The 22,483-nt window shown below is 39.9% G+C and overlaps 2 protein-coding genes across 13 annotated transcripts in view; both read right to left on the reverse strand.

Moving 5' to 3' along the window:
- Nucleotides 1-22,483, reverse strand: part of RAMP1 (receptor activity modifying protein 1) — a 547,734-nt gene that overhangs the window by 124,781 nt on the left and 400,470 nt on the right. The window lies entirely within an intron of this gene.
- LRRFIP1 (LRR binding FLII interacting protein 1) overlaps nucleotides 1-22,483 on the reverse strand; it is a 124,157-nt gene that overhangs the window by 16,876 nt on the left and 84,798 nt on the right. For 5 of the 12 annotated variants that reach the window (XM_063116025.1, XM_063116019.1, XM_063116016.1 and 2 more), the window contains 8 exons: nucleotides 19,116-19,181; nucleotides 15,286-15,363; nucleotides 7,694-7,726; nucleotides 5,678-5,803; nucleotides 5,332-5,403; nucleotides 3,274-3,444; nucleotides 2,626-2,718; nucleotides 724-816 (listed from right to left, as the gene is read on the reverse strand). In XM_063116025.1, coding sequence (XP_062972095.1) covers nucleotides 724-816; nucleotides 2,626-2,718; nucleotides 3,274-3,444; nucleotides 5,332-5,403; nucleotides 5,678-5,803; nucleotides 7,694-7,726; nucleotides 15,286-15,363; nucleotides 19,116-19,181 — 732 coding nt within the window. The remainder of the gene's footprint in view (nucleotides 1-723; nucleotides 817-2,625; nucleotides 2,719-3,273; nucleotides 3,445-5,331; nucleotides 5,404-5,677; nucleotides 5,804-7,693; nucleotides 7,727-15,285; nucleotides 15,364-19,115; nucleotides 19,182-22,483) is intronic. The other 7 variants (XM_063116024.1, XM_063116023.1, XM_063116022.1 and 4 more) reach the window with 5 other exon arrangements.

Consider the following 22,483-nt stretch of genomic DNA (forward strand, 5'->3'; position numbering starts at 1 on the left):
CTTTTTCCTAAAGCTTTTAAAACCTGATGTTGTTTGGACTCTGTACTGTTAGTTTTACCCTACCCTGTGCCTGTTTACCCTACCCAGTGCCTGTTTGCATTCTCTTCCCCTCCTTATTGCTTTACTATGATTTTATTAGAATGTAAGCCTATGCGGCAGGGTCTTGCTATTTACTGTTTTACTCTGTACAGCACCATGTACATTGATGGTGCTATATAAATAAATAAATAAATAAATAAATAAATAAATAAATAATAATAATCAGAACAGACATCATGGTGCCCGAACATTGACTGTGTTTCGATGATCACATCTTGGCTTAATAAGCTGAGATATGAGTCTTTTGTCCAGGTGCACAGCCTTTTCATTCCTCCCTTTGCCATGTGAGTAATCAAACAGGAAGCCTCAAATAGTTTTCTGTTTCCTCCTGGTTTGTTCTAAAGCTGGTAAACATAGTTTAACAGTTTCGATAAGTGGGAAGCTATAGTTAGGGGCTTCCTGATTAAACTGCTCGGGTCTCCAGAACATTTCCAAAGCAGCACGTGGATCTGTATTCAGAATGGGAGATCTAGCAGGCAGAAGCACTTCAGAAGCTATAAAAAAACTTTTTAAAATTCCAACTATGTTGTTAACTGAGATGGCTGCACTCATGACGTTATCTAATTTAAAAGAGCACAGGTAATCTGAACAATTTGGGGTGGGGGGTATGGTTATGAATCCTACCCCTATCTTTTTTTCTTTCCAATCTATTGTCTCCTGAAGATCAGACATTTCCCTTACATAGCCCTCTTGTTTCTGTTGTAGTTGTCGGATTTCCTGAGGTGCAGGAGGAAACAAGAAGACAGAAAGCAGACAAGAGAGTTAATCAGAAGAAAAATTCAAGGTTGCACCAGTTACAAAGAATAATGAAATAAAAAGACACATGAACTAAGACAAAGAAACCTACCTGTTTATGCAACTTTCATAGTTATACCTTGAAATCCTAAACTTTACCTCTTACGATAAAATACAATTCTAATTATGTTACCTTTTAGATTTTGCTTGTCTTTCTAGGATAGGGTGCAAATAGGATTATTACACAGGGGCAAAATCATCCCCAAACCACTGGGGGAGGGACGGAGGGACAGGTTACTACTGTATATCCACTCCAGGCAGCACTCATCAAAAATGTTAACATTTGATTTATTTATTTATTTATTTATTTATTTATTTATTTATTTATTTATTTATTTCATTTCTATACCGCCCAATAGCCGGAGCTCTCTGGGCGGTTCACAAAAATTAATGCACTACATCATTCTTAGGATCTGATATGTAACACATGTGCTGAAAATGTTGGTCACCACTGCCCTACTCTTGCATTGGCTGCGTGTACATTTCCGAGCCCGATTCAAGGTGCTGGCTTTAACCTATAAAGCCTTACACGGCTCGGGACCACAATACCTGACAGAAAGCCTCTCCCGACATTAACCTACCTGTACAATACACTCAACATCTAAGGTCCTCCTCCGGGTGCCTACTCCAAGGGAAGCTCGGAGGATGGCAACAAGGGAGGGGGCCTTTCCAGTGGTGCCCCCCCAATTATGGAACAATCTCTCCGATGAGACTCGTCTGGTGCCAACATTGTTATCTTTTTGGAGCCAGGTGAAGACTTTTCTCTTCCCCCAGGCATTTAGCAGCTTGAGTTTTTAACTGACTCAGAATAGTTGTTTTAAATGGATATTGTATCTAATCTGTTTTTATGCTTTTTATGGTTTAAAATTTTGTATATCGTTTTTTAATGTTCAGTGTTTTAATCTTTGTAAACCGCCCAGAGAGCTTCGGTTATGGGGCAGTATATAAATGTAAATCATCATCATCATCATCTAAATAGATTAATCCACTTTCTTCACCCCTTTTTTTAAAAGGTAAAACAAACAAACATTCGAAGCAGTGGAGAGAACCAGCTCTTTTAAGTACCAGGAATCATGTTTCTGTGGATTAGTAGGTAGGGCTTTAATTCAGAACCCACTGACACTTGAGTAAAAGTTTCCTCCAAGTTCTTCTTCGTGGTCTCTGTGCATCACACATATGGGTTCTGCGCCTGCGTGGAGACCTGGCTCTGGAAAACTTCTAGAGCTAACAGCATTTTTAGGGGGGAACCCCTGCCCCACATCCAACAGCACATGTCCCAATGGTCCCCGCCTCTCCCTCAAATTTAAAATATTTTAAAAAGGGAAACACCCTGCACAGCCACGAGACAGCACTTCTGAGGGCAAACCTCCATGCGAGCAAACACACTGGTTTCTGGAAAGGCCAGGTCAATCCCTATCCAGAAATCAGCACTTTTGCTCACATGAAGGCTTGCCCCCAGAAGTGCTATATTGCAGCTGCACATGGACAGGGCCTACTGGATATTACTCTTTGTGGGGTTGTTGATGGCAGTAATGAGAATTTAATCTAGAACAGTGTACTGAAATGTTCTTGCTTCTATTGCTCCAGGAAGCTTAGGTGCTAGCCACTAGAATTAATTCCTGAAGAAGTTACATTTTTGTTGAAAATCTGAAGCCAGAAAGATGCTTCACTGTGTTCCATCAGCCAACATACAAAAGCTTGTTATTTCCTTAATAATAAGAATTCACTTACTGCAAGTAGTTCTTCTCTCTGCTTCAAAGCCTCTTTGACTTCCATGAACTGAAACTGCAATATCGTGTGAGCATGCTTTTCCCTCTCAAAATCCTACAAAGTAAGAATTTTACAGTCAGCTTGTGAACTTATTTATACAAATAAATTAATTTTGCAAAGGATGTTATATTATTATTACCTCTAAACATTCCAAATGTTCCCGTTTAGTAATCTTTCTTCCTGTTATGGGTTGTATATCTACATGCTAAGCCACATATTGACACAGCATGTACATTATGCACAGGGTGGGTCATGTAAGCAAGCTTGGGAGGTTCAAGAACTACCCTCCACCATTCACGGTGCCTTTCATTTGAATCCGGCTCTACCTGCATAAATGCTTGTGTGACTAGGCCCCACACAGGTGATTCACCACATATGGGATTGCATAAAAAGCCAAGGCTTACTTCCACATTATGCACGTATTTAGTCTACATCCCTAGGCTATGAGTTATTACTGTACCCTTTTAAAGAAACTTGTCTGAAATCTCAAAAAATGTACAGCCATCATGATGAATCTCTGTATATCAGTAGGATTAAGAAAATGTTTCACTTTGGTCTCATGTAACTGATGAGAACACCATGAAGGATTTCTCACTTGCTGCTACTTACTTTACTTTTCTCTTCATATTGTCTGTTGGATTCTGCAAGCTGTTCTTCCAGTTCCAACAATGCATCCTTTAGGGTGTCTACTTGATACATGAAATTGGTTTTCTCATTATCCAATTGAGCATTTGACACCATAGCCTTCTTATATTTCTCTTCAACTTCAGCTAGCGAGTCCTAAATACAAGAAATAATTCCAAGATTAAGAAGTATTTTCAGTTTACCAACTAAGACCAAATGCTTCAGCCTATGCTAAAAGACTCCTTGAACTGGATCTGGAAATGCCTACAGCTAAAACCCCATAAGGTGTCAGGATTCCTGTTTAGGTTTTTGTTCCTTAAAAAGAAAGTCCAGTTTTTTATATACTGTAACAAGAGCATTTTAGTAACTTCAGAATGTCTTTAGCCACATGACATTTTATAAGCAACCTTAGGAAGCTGTTGCCAGATGTGCCATGTCTAGGTTACTATTTGTTTTGGGTATTATAATAGTATCAAATAGGGATGCTGTATTAGAATTACAGTCCATTTTTGTGAACCACCCAGAGAACTTTAGCTATTGGGCAGTATAGAAATGAAATAAATAAAATAAAAAGTTGTATTAAGCGTTTTCGCCCTGGATGATTTCACATTTAACTGTGTAGAAACAAAAGTGAGGAGGGCTATAGCAGCACACTTAAATAATCTAATCATTCCAGTAAAAATATGAAAAGGTGGAATGTCATCACTTAGAAGCAACATAATTGTACTGAGATTTTAGTAAACCAGAGAGATTTCAGATATTAAAGGAACCAAGTATAACAAGGGTAGACATCAACAAAATAAAATTATAGATATATAATGGGAAAGAGAATGCTGGTCAAAAAAAGACAGACAGATAAGCAAGTTGCTTGATAAACATTATTCTATTACCCTATTTCTTCAATTCTAAGACACACTTTCCCCCCCATATAAACATCTTTAAAAACGGGGTGCGTCTTAGAATCGCAGGCGTGTCTTAGGGTTTTTTCTCTGTTGGTGGTACTGAAATTAGTGTGCGTCTTACAATCGATATGGCGTCTTACAATCGAAGAAATACGGTATTATTTATTCTTAAAAGTGCTTTCCAAGTGTTCAAAACACTTCATGTTTACTATCTCCATTAATTCTTACAACAACCCCAGAAGACTGGTCAATACTGTTAGTTTTACCCTACCCAGTGCCTGTTTACCCTACCCTGTGCCTGTCTGCATTCTCTTCCCCTCCTTATTGTTTTATTATGGTTTTATTAGAATGTAAGCCTATGCGGCAGGGTCTCGCTATTTACTGTTTTACTCTGTACAGCACCATGTACACTGATGGTGCTCTTTAAATAAATAAATAAATAAATAAATAATAATAATAAATAATGTTGCTGAAGGCCACCTAGTGGGTTTGTGTCAGAGATAAGATTTGAAGCAGGCACCCTCTAGACCAGCATTCACACCGTAGGCATGACACTATATAATTAACCTAGAATTCTGAGGTATGTTGCAAGTTTTATTGTTTTATCTTAAGGACTAGTAGAAAAGTGAGCAGCATTTCACAAGGAAAGGTTCTATGCCTGTGGCCCACAGAGCACACGCTGAAGCTTCCCCCCCCCCACCGCCCTTTTTAATCTCTGGAAATTCTGTGGCATAGAATTTCAAAAGCAGCGTACATGCTTCAATCTAATTTTAATATATTCTCCAGTTCAGACTGTCCTATCTTTTACTGAAACTAATTTTAAACTGTGTAATATTTTAAAATGTATAATTTCACAAGATTAAGTATGCTCTGAAGAAGTAGTACAAAGCATGCAAAAGCAAAAACATGTGACTGCCGTATTTGGTGCATCTGTTAAATATGCTTTATAAACTTCTGAATTGAACAATTAGAACTTATCGAGCATTACAAAATGTGCAACACACTCTACATTTTAAGTTTGGTATGCAATTTCGTAACTCTAAAAGAAAACATGCGTGTTAAATTCCACTCAGCTCTTGTTCCCTCTCTGGCTGTTTAGCCAAGATTAATCCCACAAACTCACTCTACAGTAAACTTGTACCTTCATTTCCTTCAATCCCTGCATGTATTTTCCTTCTACATCCTGAATCTGGTCCTTTAACTCATGGATATCCTGAAGAAAATGGCAAAACATTGTGACAAGAAAAGCACTGGGTAACTACTAATAGGGGACATAGAAATTACCTATTACAAAAAAAGTGGATTTTTCTCTTCCTTGCTTTCAGAAATCATTTACCATGATGAAATGTGTATCCTGTACTAATTATTTTAAGCTAGGAAAGTATGATTGATCTCTTCTCTGTGACCTTTGTGCTGCTCAGAGTCATATAGCACAGGCATTTGGAATATAAGCAAATGCTATCAGCTTCCACCAACAAGCATCTTACCTTAATTTCTCTAATAGATGCTTCAGTATCAACTGAGATGGAGGTATCCCCACTGCCTCGTCGGGAAGAAGTTCCACCTAGAGAGGCCAGCGTAGCTGCTGACAAACTTGAAACAGTGCGAACTCCCTGGAGTTAAGTGATGGTTTACAAAACAGTTAATTTACATCTTCAGAAGTGCTCTTGAGTCAAAAAGGTTGATGGAACTAGACTCCATATTAAAAACAATCCAAATTGATTTAGTTTCCATTGGACCTCAGTGCCAGAACATAAGAACTATGCCTTTGAAAGTCCAAGGATATCCCATTACCCAATACCACATTAAAAAAGGGAGTGGAATATGAAATGGGGAAGATGGGGAATCTTGCTATTCATAGGGCAGTATCCAATACTGCTGCTGAGCCTCCACTCTTTCTCTTGCACTCACAATGGGCCCCACAGGCGCAACAGGAAGCTGACACTTTCTTAAATAACCCTGGAAATGAGCAAAACTCTCATTTCAAGAACAGTAGAGCTCTTTTCTGTACGCTCCTCTAATCTCCAATGTTCTGTAAACTAGTGTCTTGACTTGTTTGATTGTTTTCAGAACCACTAGCTTTCTGTTGCACTAGCTTGTGGGACCTGCTAGTGGCGTAAGCAGCACTGGATACTGACCATAACAAATGGGATGCTTAATGCCAGGATACTATTCAGTGCAAAATAAAGTCAAAAATTGTTGTAATAGCAGTAAATCATACCATTCACAAAACTGTTCATCAAGTCTCAAGGAAAACAAGAAAGCTATACCAAGTGTTAATTTATTTTCATTCCATATTGAGACCTGGTTTAGATGTCAGCCTACCCGCAACTTGAAGATCAGAAAGAGAGGCCCCTCTCATTTGCCCACCTGTGAGGGCAATTAGGTGGGTGTCCACACAGGAGAGGACTTTCTGGAACTAACTTCCATCAGAAGTCCACCATGCACCTTCCTTGCAGGCTTTCAAGGAGGTCTTAAAAACATTTTATTTTACCATGGCCTTCACATGTTGCGTATTGTTATTGCTGTTACTGTTATTATTACCGCTATTGTTGTTCGTGCTGGTTTTATTTTATTTTTTTATTGCTTAATTGCTGTTTTATTGCTTTTAATGTTTTTAATACTTGATTACTTTCAATATTTCGTGTATTTTATTGTAAGTCGCCTTGTGAGGGCTTTGCCCTGAAAGGCAGCCAAGAAATGTTTTAAGTAATTAAATAAATAAATACTGGAACAAGAAACAAACTCAAGTCCTTCCTCTCCCAATCCCTCCTCTCATGCATCTAGCTGAGAAGCAACTTCCTGGTTGGTTAAATCAGGACATTTGAATGGAGAAACTATGGTTTTTACACTTCCTAGAAACCACTCCTGGTGCAAACTACTCTGTTCCACTTCTGTGTCTGTTCAGTATTCTTTCACTTTTGCATACACCCCTCAACAACAAATATTTATAATGTCAGATGACCTAACTCTGAAAGTAGATTATACAAAATATGGATAGTATCCAATACTACCATTGTGCCTCCAGTCATTCTGTTGCACCCACAGGAACTACCGCTGGTGCAAGTGGGAAGCTAGTGATTTTTGAAGCAACTCTGGAAAGAAGCAGAAATGCTTGTTTCTGGAACAGAACAAGCTCTGCTGACCTTCCCCAAACAAGAAACAGCATTTCCTGGGTTGCTTCAGGAACCACTAGCATGGATATTGCTCATATCATCAGAGCTCATTTCCCCCACAAAAAAGTAAATTTAAAAAATGGTGGGAATATATATAAAAATATTATTACTTGGATTATTTAATCTAGCAATAGTAACTTGGTATTAAAACAGTGTATCTACATAAAGTCAGCAAAAAAAAAATCAACAGAAAATGAAAGAAGCTGAAAACAAAGCACATTCTATCCTTCATAGTTTTCAAATCAGTCTCTGTTTTTATCTATAATTTAAAATAGTGTAACATTAACTTTCCATTCACATACAACCATGCTACACATTCTCTCTTACCTTCTCAAAGTCTTTTTCAGGCCTTTCTTCAACCTAGGGTGAGGGAGAGAAAACACACAATAATAAGCAGATGACAATGCAACAATATGAGATGTCAAGGAGCCATTTCCTCATCAACAGATTCCCGTCAAACCTGTTCAATGCGACTCCATTGGCAGCCTGAAGTCTTGGAGAAAAGACTGTTTATTTACTACCCATTCTGCACAAGTGTGAGCTGATTTAGTTACTACCCAGTCAATACAAGATATTTGTTGCTGAGGGGTATATGCACTTGAATATTATCAATGGGCACTTTTGATCAATCCAGGACATTAACCTTTTTGTTTATTTCAGTTCAGGGATCAAAAATACCTCTTAAATCAAGACTTCTGCTCTTTAATTCATAGAATCATAGAATAGCAGAGTTGGAAGGGGCCTACAAGGCCATCGAGTCCAACCCCCTGCTCAATGCAGGGATCCACCCTAAAGCATCCCTGACAGATGGTTGTCCAGCTGCCTCTTGAAGGCCTCTAGTGTGGGGCAGCCCACAACCTTCCTAGGTAACTGATTCCATTCCATATACTCATGTGTTGTGAAATTTGTATAAATTAACATGAAAATTTAAAGTGTAGAGAAAAAATAATCTGGAGTCTGAACCAAATAAACTAAAATTTGAAATAGGTTACTTTGCTTCTGTACCAGGCATCTGAATGCTGTTCAAACACTTAACTGAATAAGCATTGAAAGCTTAAGTCATCATTTGATACCACTCAATAGCTGATGCTTTCTGGGGCAGTGGGGCGTTAACAGAAGGGTGCTCTTTGGAGAGGCTCAGTATGACTAAATTCCAAAACGTACCCGGTGGGCAGGATCCTTTTCCCTGTTCAGGAATAATTTCCATAACTATTTCCTAGCAAAAGAGGTCTCCTAAAAAGAAGTTTTACCTACAGAATGTAACCTTTTCGAACCCCATTTCCTTCATCTTTGAGGCCTTCCACCACATCCCTCTGCTTTCTGAAGTTAGGCAGGTAGTGATCACGCAGAGTGCCTTTGTACTTCCGCCTCCCAATTCTGAAAAGTTCTCCTTAAAGAGGTTCTTCTGCTGCCAAGTTTGATATCTTTCAGTGTGAGGAAAATTTGTTTTATTTGTTGAGACTTTCTAGCATAGTTGATAGATGATTTTAATTTAGTATTTTACTGTTCTGCTAGAAAGATGATGATGATGATGATGATGATGTGAGCTTATATGAGAGCTTTAACTGAAAGATGGCATACAAATTTTCTAAATAAATAAATGTGTGTGAAAATGAAATACTGTTTTCAGAAATTCTTTACTGAGCCAGAGTTGTGTAGTCAGTGAGAACCAGTGTGGTGAAGTGGTTCGAATGTTGGACCAGAACTCAAGCAAGCCAGGTTCTATTCGACCATGGAGCTCACTGGGTGACTGGGTCAGTCACTGGGCCAGTCACTGACTCTCAGCTTAACCCACCTCACAGGGTTGTTGTAAGGATAAAATGGAGAGGAGGACTATATAAGCCACCTTGGGTTGCTCGCAAGAGGAGAAAAAGCGGGATATAAATGTTGTTGTTGTCCCTTCAGTTACTCAAAAGCACAATAACAGAAGCTCAGCTAAAATGTATACCACAAGTTAGGAAAATAGCACCAAGTCTAAGAAGTTAACTAGCAGTGTCAAGGGAGCTATTGTAGAAAAGAGAGTTTTCTTCAGTCTTGCCCAAGTCAGGAAAATAAAAGGGAACACTAGTTTGTACAAAGGCAATGCAAGCAGACAATAAGTGATGCAAAAATGCATTTCGAAGAGCATATTACCAATATGATGGCCATATTACCATGGCCATCAATAAAGAATTCTTTAAATATATCAGAAGCAGGAAACCAGCTAGAGAAGCAGGTGGACCACTGGATGACAATAGAGTGAAGGGGGTACTAAAGGAGGACAGGGAGATTGCAGAGAAGCTGAATGAATTCTTCGCAGTGGTGTTCACTGCAGAAGATATAGGACAGATACCTGTGCCTGAACTGAAGGGAGTCTGAGGAACTGAGGCAAATAGTGGTGACAAAAGATGAAGTTCTCAACCTTACTGACAAATTGAAAGCAAATAAATCACCAGGTCTGGGTGGTATCCATCCTCGAGTTCTCAAAGAACTCAAATATAAAATTGCTGATCTTCTAAACAAAATATGAAACATGTCCCTTAACTCAGCCTCTGTACCAGAGGACTGGAGGATTGCCAATGTAACACCAATTTTTAAAAAGGGATTCAGGCAGGATAAGGGAAATTACAGGCTGATTAGTTTAATGTCTGTTTCAGATAAATAGGTTGAAAACATTATTAAAGACAAAATTAGTAAGCAAAAGGAGGACAAGTCCTTCTGAAAAAGAATCAGCATGGCTTCCGCAAAGGCAAGTGCTGTCCCACTAATCTTTTAGAGTTTTTTGAGAATGTCAATAGACATGTAGACAGGGGAGATGTGGTGGACATTATTTACTTGGACTTCCAAAAGGCTTTTGATAAAGACCCTCACCAAAGACTCCTGAGCTAACTTAGCAGTCATGGAATAAGGGGAGAGGTCCTCTTATGGGTCAGTAACTGGTTAGAGAACAGAAAGCAGAGAGTAGGAATAAATGGTCAATTCTTCCAAGGGAGGGAAGTAAATAATGGGTTCCTACAGGGATCGGTACTGGGAACAATTCTTTTCAACTTGTTCATAAATGATCTGGAATTAGAAGTGAGCAGTAAAGTGGCCAGTTTGCCAATGACACCAAATTATTTAAGGTGGTTAAAATAAAAAGGGATTGTGAGGAGTTCCAAAAGAAGTTCTCCAAGCTGGGAGAGTGGGCCTCCAAAGGCAGATGCAGTTCAGCGTAAGCAAGTGTAAAGTGATGCACACTGGGACAAAAAAACCCAAGCTCGCGGTGACTGAACAAGAAAAGAGATCTTGGGACTGTGGTGGACACAGCTCGAGGAACATATCAAACCAGTGTGCGGCCACTGTAAAGAAGGCAAACTCCATGTTAGGCATTATCAGAAAAGGAACTGAGAATAAAACGGCCAATATCGTACTGCCTTTATACAAATGCATGGTGTGACCACACTTAGAATACTGTGTACAGTTTTGGTCACCACACCTAAAAAAAAGTGCAGAAAAAAGTAAGGAAAACGATCAAGGGATGGGAGCATCTCCCCTATGAGGTAAAGTTACAACAGCTGGGATTGTTTAGCTTGGAAAAGAGGCTTGTACACCTCTATCAGGGGAACTGATAGAGGTGTACAAAATTATGCATGGTTTGGAGAATGTGGAAAAGGAGATTTTTTCCTCCCTCTCCCATAATACTAGAACCCACTGGGGCCATCCCATTAGCTGACTGGTAGGAGATTCACGACAAATAAAAGGAAGTACTTCTTCATGCAGCGCATAGTTAAACTATGGAATTCACTAACACAAGTTGTGGCGATGGCCACCCATTTGGATGGCTTTAAAAGGGGGTTGGATAAATTCCTGGAGGAGAAGGCTATCCATGGCTCCTAGTCCTGATGGCTGCTACACTAGTTGCTGGGGAAGATGGGTGAGAGGGTGCTGTTGCATCATGTCCTGCTTGTGGGTCCCCTGATCGACAGCTGGTTGGACACTGTGTGAACAGAGTGGTGGACAAGATGGACCCTTAGTCTGATCCAGCATGGCACTTATGTTCTTATGATGATAATAATGATGATGATGATGATGATGATGATGATGATGCATTCCTATGTTGTGTGTTGGACTGAAATACAGGCAATGGATTGCTCACCCTAACAAAGGGAAATCCGTTTTTGGTGGAGGTGAGGCTTGGGCCAAGCTTCACTTCAGAGGTTGACCCTCTCTTCTTGTACCCTGCCCCTTTCCGCAACTTACTTGGAGATGGAATCAGCCTATCGTATCCTCAGCTCATCAACCCAAAATAACTTAGGCGCTCTGCACTGAGCTATTTTGTCACTGAGTTTACCTGCCAAATATTTTCAGTATGACTTTTAGCATTGCAAGTAGGCCAGGCAGAGACAATTCTTCCCTCCTACTTGCCTTTGCCTCAGGCTTCCTACCTTTTGTCTCTACCCACAGCCTCATGAATCAGGCACTACTTTTGAGAACCTGTTTTACAACAACAGGGTAATTGTTTCCAGAGCAAGCACCTGCTACCTTCCAGCAGATGTAACTCTTTGTAGATTAATTCACCTTCATTTCATTCATTTGAATTATATAGTACATTTTTGTCACGTCAGGGAAGACTACAAAGTATAAGCAAGAAGTGCTCTGGTAATTTACTAGCCAGACATCATTTGGGGTTGCCATAGATCCCTCCCCCTTTAGAGCAGATTCTCTCCCTTTTGCTCGGCTTTTACAGAAGATGGCAGTAGCAGCTCACTGCAGCTGGTGGTTCTTGCAAAAATTCAGTGCGAAGGGGAACTTCTCTCTCTCTCTATGAGAAACACACACACACGCACAAAAGGAAGGAGTGCTTGCAAGCTAGTGAGTAGTTTTAAATCTGACTTTGTTTCTTCTATAAAGAATAAAAATGATGCATTAGAACTGGCCATTAAAACTTTGCTCCTGCTCCTGTATAATGTGTCATTGGATATTACTCTATTTTACCAAAGGGCTGGCTTTACTGAATGAATTGAGCGACTCCATCTTTTTTCATTTTATTTATTGTTGCATTTATATCCCGCCTTTTTTCCTGCAAAGGCGTACATTTTTTCCCAAGGCGGCGTACATAATCCTCCTATTCCTTCTCCACTTTATCCTCACAACAACAACCCTGTGAAGTGGGTTGGGCTGAGAGTCTGTGACTGGCCCAAAGTCACCCAGTGGGTTTCCATGGCTGAGTGGGGACTAGAATCCGGATCTCCTGACTCCCAGTCTGAAACTCTAGCCACTACACCACACTGGCTCTTGGCATTATTTGCTCATTCATATAGAGGGGTGTGTGTGTGTGTGTGTGTGTGTGTGTGTGTGTGTGTGTGTGAGATGCCACTACAGACACTTCTGAGATCTCCTATTCTGTTTTTGTAATTCAGGTTCTTTTTTTACAAGATTTAATATCAATTGCAAAACAATTTCAGCTATTATTCTCTTATTGACCATCACGTAGAAGTTAAAGTCCTACGTTCTTAATACTAATAATAGCATAATGGCATAACAGAGACTGTATCGTTTCCCACTGATAACAAATGCGTAATTATCAAGATAAACCAACAGGTTACAACTACACAAACGGAAGCTTAAATGCCTGCATGCTTAGGAATAGGATGGAACTATCAACCATTGTGCCAAGGGAACTGGAGTTGGGACGCTGTACTGATGTGAGACGCAGACAGATGCTGGCACAAAAGGCAGGCACACTGAGGTGTCAATCCTTTCAATGTTACAGTTTGGTTTGGTCTAACAGTCATCTGGATTATTCATTCATTTATTATATTTTTATACCACCCCACAGCTGAAGCTCTCTGGGCGGTTTAAAAAGATGAATGTTTGATTGATACAAATAGTCAAACTTGAAGCAAATTTTGGATGAAGAAGCAGGCCCTTTTCCAAAATAAGTTACACATCTGCACTGCAAGTTATTGTGCCAACCATACACTATTCAGGGCAGTTTCTCATTATATTGTATCAAATTACACTGTAGTTACTACAGTAAATGCATGGAACTAATCTCAAGAACATTATCAGCTGACCTTGGTTGTAGTCTATGCTGGATTTCATGTACTACACCAGATACTCCACTTGCATGCAGGAGAATCTGGCTCACGAGTAGCAAATGCCATTTGCTGTTGTTGTTGCCATAATGGTCTTATCTACATTATGGATGGATGGATTGTTAGAGATGTTTGGTTGGTTTGGCTTGCAGTAGGAGTTGTAGGGTGAGTGAGAAGGCCGGGTTTGGACGACACGGCAACCTGCAACATGGTGTGCGTAATTCGGGAAATACTGGTTATGTGACCAGCAGACGTAGGGATGGGAGAAACAGCATGAATTGCGTTGTTTCCCCCACTGATCGTCCAAATGCAGCCATAGTTACAAGAACATGTTGATCGGGTTTACATGCTTGCAGGGTGGTTAACAAGCCACGGTGGCTTATTCAACACCCTGAGTGTGCCAGTTGGGAGCCAGCTGACTTCCCTAATTACCCTCGCCAGGCATGGCATGTGGTGTTGTCCGAACCCAAGAAGGGTGGCTTCTTGGGGTGGTTAACAAAACCACCCAGAGCACATGACCTGTTGTAGGGATGTAGGATCATTTGTTAACTTCCCCAACAAGCCACCCTTGCAAGTTTCAGACAACACAAGAAGCCGGGGGGGGGGGGAGGTTTGACATAGCAATGTGACACCCAGGGGCACAGTAAACCACCATAGATAATAGGCCATCGTAGCTTGCAGTGATCCTGTGAAACAAATCATAGTGTCATAAAGACACACCCAATTCCAATTGGATTGGAAAAACGTTAGTAAAAATGCAACATTTTTCAGGCTTAAAGCTTCATACACCAATAGCAAATTCATTCTCAGAGTGAGAATCCTTATGTAGCTAAAGCCATACTGTAACATTTTGTTGCAGGTCCTGCATATATTTGTGTTTGTGTGTGCAAGAGAGAGAGAGAGAGAGAGAGAGAGAGTTATAATGTGCTGAGTTATAATAGCTATGTAGTCAAAACAGGCCTACTAAGAAACAAGCAGGAGGTATCAGCAGGCATGGAGAAATTGCAAGGTTTGCAGAAACGGGGGGGGGGGGGGGAGAAAAAACTATTGAGAGAAAAACAGCAACAACTATTAAGCCCAAACCAGCCCAACTGTTTGGTTACAAGGACAGGCGTTAAGCAAAAAGGAACACATAATTGGCTGCCGGTGGCTGCTAGGGTGCGCTACAAGGTCTTGTTGACCGTGTATAAAGCCCTGCATTGCTTGGGTCCTGGATACCTGAGCACTCGCCTTTCTCCTGTGTCTCACCATTGGCAGACTCGCTCTCAGGAGCAGGGTGCCCTGATGGTCCCCCGCTACAAACTGGAATGTGCCGGGGCCAGGGCTTTTTCAGTGGCTGGCCCCCAGTTATGGAACAATGTGCCACTGGAGATTCGACAGGCTCCCACTCTCAATTGCTTCAAACGCCTTTGTAAGGCGTTTTTATTTTCACAAGAGTTTGGGGAGGGGGTGGTTTAAATTGGGGTTGAGGGCTTTTAATGGTTTGAGGGTGAGAGTTTTAATGGAATTGTTGTAATGTGGGTTGAGGGTTTTAACGGAATTGTTTTATGTGTTATTGTAAAGCGCCTCGATGCCAGAAATGGTGAGGCGGCGCTATAAAAATGCTTTAAATAAATAAATAAATAAGACAACAATAATAAATAATATCACATTGCACATTAGGAGCAGAGCTCCGTGTGTATCTGAGGATAAGAGCCCCAGTTACAGTATGAATGACCGAGTGGTGGCCAGTCATGTTTTGACTTCGTGATTTAATATGAACTTATTTAAGGAAGCACATACTTCAGAACAGTAGGAACAGCCTTGGGAAACAGAGGAAAAGAAATTCAATATGGTAAAGAGAAAGCAGAAAGACATGCTCACCACAGGACTTGCACGAGCAGAACTAGCTCTAGAAGAAGCTCGAGATCCTGAGCCCAGGTAGCAACTGTACTCCGAAGCCTGCTCATATATACCCCAAAGAATGCATCAAACAGAGATGAAGGGAGAAAGAAGCATTAGAATAGTAGAGGACAGATAGACTGATAGCATTTCTAGTTAAGAATACGACATGAGGCTATTTAAAGTATTAGTAGTTGCCCCACGCTGCAAAATCAACATAAGAAACTTAGACAATGGATTCAGATTTTTAAAAATGCAGCGCGTTTCAGGACTAGCAGCCCAGTTCTATGAGCCATTGCCCATATAGTTAAGTGGCAGATATCAATTTAGATATGTGATCATTGGTACATTCACACTAAGGTAAGATCCAACTCCATTCCAGTCTCCATAATCACTGAAACATTTCGCATATTTTATTTGAAAATTCCCATAAACATGAAGTTCAGAGACTACCTTTAAAATTATGTGGTGATATTCTCAATTCTGATCCAGATAACAGATTTTGCCAATTAGCTCTTAGGTGGAAAATAAGAGTACAAATAAGGGATATAAAATTTAGCAAATTTTAGTTGATTCATTTGTACCTTCAGTTCAACCCCAAGAGCAATTCAACAAATCCCACAGGGCCCACATAAACACGTGGGCATATGTCACTCTGTCTGAATAGCTCCCCCTCCTCAGACATTTCAAAAGTAGCTTGCTAACTAGCACATGGGAAAATCACAAATACGATTCATAAAGCTAAACAGAACAGGTTGCTTAATTTGTTGGATCGTGATTAGTATAGATACTGTAGCTCAGTGGTTCTCAACCTGTGGGTCGGGACCCCTTTGGGGGTCGAATGACCCTTTCACAGGGGTTGCCTAAGACCATCGGAAAACACATATTTCCGATGGTTTAGGAAACTGTATTGACTGAACTATGTCATGTATCATCTTTTGTATTATTAAAGCTATTGTTATGTATTATTTTCATTAGCAAACCATCCCATGACAATGGATCGTGAGGAGAAGAACGAAAATAATTTTATGGTTGGGGGTCACCACAACATGAGGAACTGTATTAAAGGGTCGCGGCATTAGGAAGGTTGAGAACCACTGCGTGTAGCTGCTTTGAAGTTAACGCTTTTGAAAGGCAACTGAAGTAACGTTAACAATGAAATGTTATTTATCTGGTGTTTTCTTTATTGTATTTTTATCTTGTCCTTGCTCCAAAGAGTGCATGTCCCGAAGAATGCTGTGAGATAGGTTGGTCTAAATTACAGTAACTAGCAAGATTTGTAATGGAGCAAGGACAGTTATCAATTGCTTTTCATAGTAAGGATATACACCTCCAAAATGTATCGTAAATATGTAATTAATAAAGTCCACTGCTATAGAAGATTTACTTAAACATTCCCATCAATCTTCTAAATGTTCTTCTTGTCAAAGTATCAAATAGCACATTTATTTAATGAACTGTCAATTAAGGCCTTAGCTAGACCTAAGGTTTATCCCAGGGTCATCTCTGCCTGATCCCAGGATCCTCTGTGTGTCATTTACATGAACAGGGACGATCCCTGGATAAACCTTAGGTCTAGCTAAGGTCTTAAAAAAAAGGTATTTGCCACCCAAGATGACAAACTGCAAAAATAACTAGCTACTGAACTATTATCAACTTTGTCTGAATTTACTATCCTGAAGACGAGACTGGAAAGTATATATAGCCTAGTTTATTCTATCAATTGAGGTGGGGGTGGGAGATTAGATTTAAAATGTGAATTTTCAAATAGTATTCCCAAATATAAGCTATTTCCCATTCATCAGAGATTAGTAATCAAGGTAAGTAAATAAAATAAGCTGTTTTGTGTTCTACACTATAGGATCATAATATTATGGATGCAAAACATCAGCTGTGGAAGTTAACATAAATCACATACATTAAGCTCCCTGTAAATCCCGAACTACACACTTTTGTTGTTTTCTATAAAGTGAAATATTCTTCCCACCCCAACACCAACTATGAATTTAATAGACAGAGGTTTAATAGACATGCTTAAGGACTCAATTCCTTTATTGTTTATTTATGATCACTACTAAGAAACTTGCTTATCTTTAGAAAATATTTAATATGATCCAGTGATAACCAGAAACTCAGCAAAAAGGTACTTAAGAATGGAACAAGACTAATATCTTTCAGCTGAAGCCAGGTGACCAGACTGACATTAATTGAACATTGCATAAAATAAGAAAATTAATTGAGAAAATGAGAGAGATTTCAATGATTGCATTTGTTTTGATTGATTGGTATGTTATTACTTTTATGACTGTAAACTGTCCTGAGAGCATTTGCATATAAGTTTAACAAATTAATCAACAAACTATCTTCATTTTAAGTTATTTTAAGATAAAAAATCAAATTGGTAAGTAAAAGTTAATTTTAGAAAGTCTGCATTTCCCATTAATTAGCAAAAATTATTGGGGCGGGGGAGGAGAAGGATTTTTACATTTCACCAATGTAGTACTGAAGCATTAAAAACAATTGCATTATTAAAATGTATTCAAGCATTAAATACAAATGCATCACTAAAACGATCTGCACTTCCACAGAGTGAATGCGTAGAGGGGAAAGATGGTTGGGAGTACAAGGATGATCATATGGCTCTGAACTGTATTTCAAGTCATTTGGATTTACAAATCAAAACAGAAAACAGTTCACGTTCAAATGATTTTCTAAACCCCCTCCTGTCCCAACTTCCTAATTCATTATTTTCTGTTTTCATCAAACCAGAGTTTGTCATAATATCCAAACAGGCAAACTATGGCTTGAGTGAGTCCCCAAACCAATAGTGCAAACTACAGTTTGATCCTGGTTTGTAATTATGGTTCAGAACATTCGCCCAAACCATAGTTTGCTAGCTCAGGCATAATATAGGGTGACCCTATGAAAAGGAGGACGGGGCTCCTGTATCTTTAACAGTTGCATAGAGAAGGGAATTTCAGCAGGTGTCATTTGTATGCATGTTGCACCTGGTGAAATTCCCTCTTCATCACAACAGTTAAAGGTGCAGGAGCTATACTAGAGTGACCAGATTTAAAAGAGGGCAGGGCTCCTGCAGCTTTAACTGTGGTGATGAAGAGGGAATTTCACCAGGTTCTCCATATATACAAATGACACCTGCTGAAATTCCCTTTTCAATACAACTGTTAAAGATACAGGAGCCCTGTCCTCCTTTTCATAGGGTCACCCTACATAATAGTACATTCTGATTTGAATAATACAGGAATTAATTAATAAAGCCCACACGTGATAGGGGAGGGAGTGTTCGATAACAGTGCTTATCCATAACGATCCTTATTTGCAAACCAAGAACGAGCATCAAGCCCATGCAGTCCTCCCTTGCTTTGGGGCTTCCATCCTGGTCAGCACTCCCCATTGTGTCTGAAATGAAAATTTAGTTGCTAGGATCTTAAACCAGGGAAAAACATGTTTTAAATATCCTGGTTGGTAAACTGACATTAGATGAAATGGGGAACTCTCGTGGCAAAGCCAGTCTACAAAGGGAGGAACATGTGGCTCCAATGCTTATTCCTGGCTTGCTAAACTATGGCTTAAGTTAAGTCAGGACGGTTACATTTGGAAGAGCCCATTATATCTTATTGGTACTATTTGTGAAACAAAGAACAGTACTAGAATTCTAAAGAGGAATTCACAATTCACAGATGGCCACAAAAAGCGGTATTTTCAGGAATCATGGGCAACCAGGGTTATACAAGAGCAATGTTTGAATATACAAAAACGAAGCCAGCACAAAAATGCGGAAACCATCTTACAGGACGTGAACTAGAGGCACTATACCGACGATTCCCACTGTTAAAGTTCTCATCATACAGAGATGCCTACAATTAAAAAACAGAGTCAGAACAGGATTGGTAGACTTTATTGGGAGATTCAAAATGCATCAAGGTGCAGAATAAAATAAGTGAAAGGGAAACAAATGAATAAACAAAACAGCTGTATCTTCCATAATGTAGTGCAAGCTGCATGCAACTCAAGGATGAAAAACCACGACAACCACCCCTTATTAGGGTGTACTGTGGAACTGTTCAGAATGCATGCAGAATTCAAATGAAATCAGACCCTTTGTGTCAAGGGTGTTGCTAGGCTCCTTCTGCCCTAGTGGCTCTTACACTCAGTAGCCTGAATCGTTTGCACAATGATGCCTGAACAAATGGAAAGCGTTTCATGCATGTGCATGTTTTGAAATAGTTTCAAATTGGAAGAAGCAAGGACTGCTTGCCTCTCTGGCAGAACTTTCTGCATGGAACCAAACAGACGGGGGTCAGAGAGCAGCATAAAAATAAGGGGCGAAAAGGGCCCTAAGACGCAGAAGTGTGATCCTGAATACAACATCCACTGAGGAGACTAAACTAAGCGGAAGGTAGTCTATTAGAGAGGCCTTCTTTCAGTATTTGCAGAGTGGCCCCTTTTCAGTTCATACCTTCAAGATAATACCACCGTCAATCAAAAATATTTATTTTATTTAAAGCCTGGCCCATTCTAAGGTCTTCGGGTGGGCAAAAATACGTTAAAATGCGCTCATGCATTTGAAATGCTAGATAGTCACAGCAACTTAAGGACACAAAATCATTACATCTACTCCTTCAAGTGGCTGCCACCTCAACTTGTTTATGCTGGTGGTGAAAGTAAATTAAGAAAGTGGAAATTACAGCCTCCATTTCTAGAGAAAAACAGTGCATAAACAGTGACGGGTAATCTTTAGTGAAGAACACAAGTCCTATTGATGGTAATCACACGATGAATTGTAGAGCTTGGCTTTCCGAGCAGGGTGTCTAGTGATCAGTTTCTGTAGTGTTCAAACTTAAAAATAGCAGCAAGCTTCTAAACCCTTATAAGCCTACTGAATTAACCTTAGAATGTAAAAACCTTGCTAAAGACTGAGGGATCTGCTAAAACCTGGATAGAGAGTTTTCTGTCCTTGATTACATACATTCAGGACCATTATTCTATTCCCAACTATGGTTAATTCCACTATTTTGTAATTAGACTGAAAATCTGAAATAATTTGGATAGCATAGTGTCAAAAGTAGAACTGTCACCTGTTTAAAAAAAATAGCTTAGCTAATTCCACATGACTAAAAACTACAGTTGTGAAGAAAACCCCACACCCCACCCCAGAATACTCTCTTTAAAAAGTTATATCGGTGTATCATAGGAGGCATCATCTTAGAAGAGCCATTCCCTGCTATGTGCGTCAGACATGGGAATGACTCTTCTAAGATGACACTTACCATCCGCCATCTTTATGAATACTTGTATTTTTAAAATGACATTTTTATAAAACTGCTACCCAGTTAGTTGGGCATTTTTTGTAAATCAAAAGAAGTTATATCCATTTATTCCCTCCACTCATGGAAGGCTCTTCCTTCCAGTGAAGGCTTCAAGTAGCAGAAGGGGGAGGGAGGTGTTTTTCGCAAACATCCTTTTCCTATTGCAGTCCCCACGCCAAAGCCCACATTATTCCCAAGGGTTCTTTAGCCTTCTGGATCAGTTTTGGAGGGCATGGGGTGGGGTGGGGTGGGGTACAGAGGGAAGGGGAGATCAGCAAAAATTGCATTCTCCCTTTCTGTTCCTTGAGGTCAATGCTGGACTGGTTTTCTTGAACAGAGCAACACAATTGGATACAACCCATGGCGTTAGTCAATTAAGCTAATCAATTAAACAATGCATTCTTAATAAAAAAGTATTACTTCTACTAATCCTTAAGATATTTAAATATACTAATTTTGTCAACTAGATAAAATAGCAGCTACTTTATATATTTCAGTCTCTTTGTAGTAAATCTGCAGAATTAGACTTTCGGGTCACATAATTCAGGGGTCTGACTTGCTGTTAGGTTAAATAATGAAACTGGTACCATATATTTGCAGGATGAGCCAAGTTCACTGCTGCTATCTTAACTCCATTGTTTGCTGATTTCCTTCCAAGAATCCTAGATACTATATTGCCCTGTTGGCCTTTCTTGACCTATAACTGTAGTTTTTCAAGTGGACATCTGTGCAGTCATACATATGGGATCTGCGCCTGCAGAGAGCTCCATCAGAACTTTGTAGAGCTGAGACTTTTAATGCCCAGCGGCAGCCCCAAATCAAGAGGACAATGAGGGCATATCAGAACACCTGTAGTGGGGTAGGACAGTGGGTTGTTTGACTGCACAGATGACCACTCAAAGAAGTACAGTTACAGGTGAGCAACCTGACCTTTTCCATGGTCTCTGTGCATTACACATATGGGTGATTAACTGACTTACCAAAGGAGATCAGGTGTTCAAGTCGATAGAGATGAAAGCACTGCTTGCTCGAACATCAAGGCACGTATTGCTTACTGAATTCATGGGCCAGGACTACATGGTAGCCCTGCATAACTCCCGGAGAGAAACATCTCCCGAAAAAGCAAATGAATATAGAACAGCCCTGAACCTATACTAATGTCAGTACCTGGAGCCGAGCAGGGACATAACAAAGTTTGACTGTGTTGGAAACCCAAACACAGTGTCATTGTATCAAAACTAGGGAAATCCTAGTTTTCCCCCCATAGCAAATAAAGAGTTTCAGGGTATTCCTGAAGAAGCTGGCCAGTATTGATAGAAAGCTAGGGCCCCTCAAACATCCAAGGCGTAAAAGGATGTTTCCATGAGAGGAGTTAGATTTGAAAGGAAAACAGGTTCAGATGGAAGAAAGAAACCACCTTTGGCAGAAAGGTCAAATATGGTCTGAGCACCACCTTAACTTTATGAACAATAGTAAATGAAGAATTGGAGCGGAAGGTAGCCAGCTCACTTGCTGTTTGTCCAGAGGTTAAGGAAACAAGTAAAAGCATTTTAAAGGTAAGTAGATGGATATCACACATAGCAAATGGCTCAGAGGGTTTGGACATCAAAGTGGTTAAACAACAGAGAAACTCAAGGTAGGAATTAGTCTGGAAACTTGAGTGTATAGATTCTTGATTCCCTTGAAGGATCTCTTAGCCATAGGGTGCGAGGGGAAAAACAACAGTGGAACATGGACAGGGCTGCTAAATAAATTCTAAGCAACGGCAAAACAAATCCTTTCTTGTGAAATATCAGGAGGAACTGGATATGATAAAGAGGGCAAGATACAGGATTAACAGACATCCAGAG

This window comes from Elgaria multicarinata, chromosome 2 (genome assembly GCF_023053635.1).
Source record: "Elgaria multicarinata webbii isolate HBS135686 ecotype San Diego chromosome 2, rElgMul1.1.pri, whole genome shotgun sequence".
NCBI lineage: Eukaryota > Metazoa > Chordata > Lepidosauria > Squamata > Anguidae > Elgaria > Elgaria multicarinata.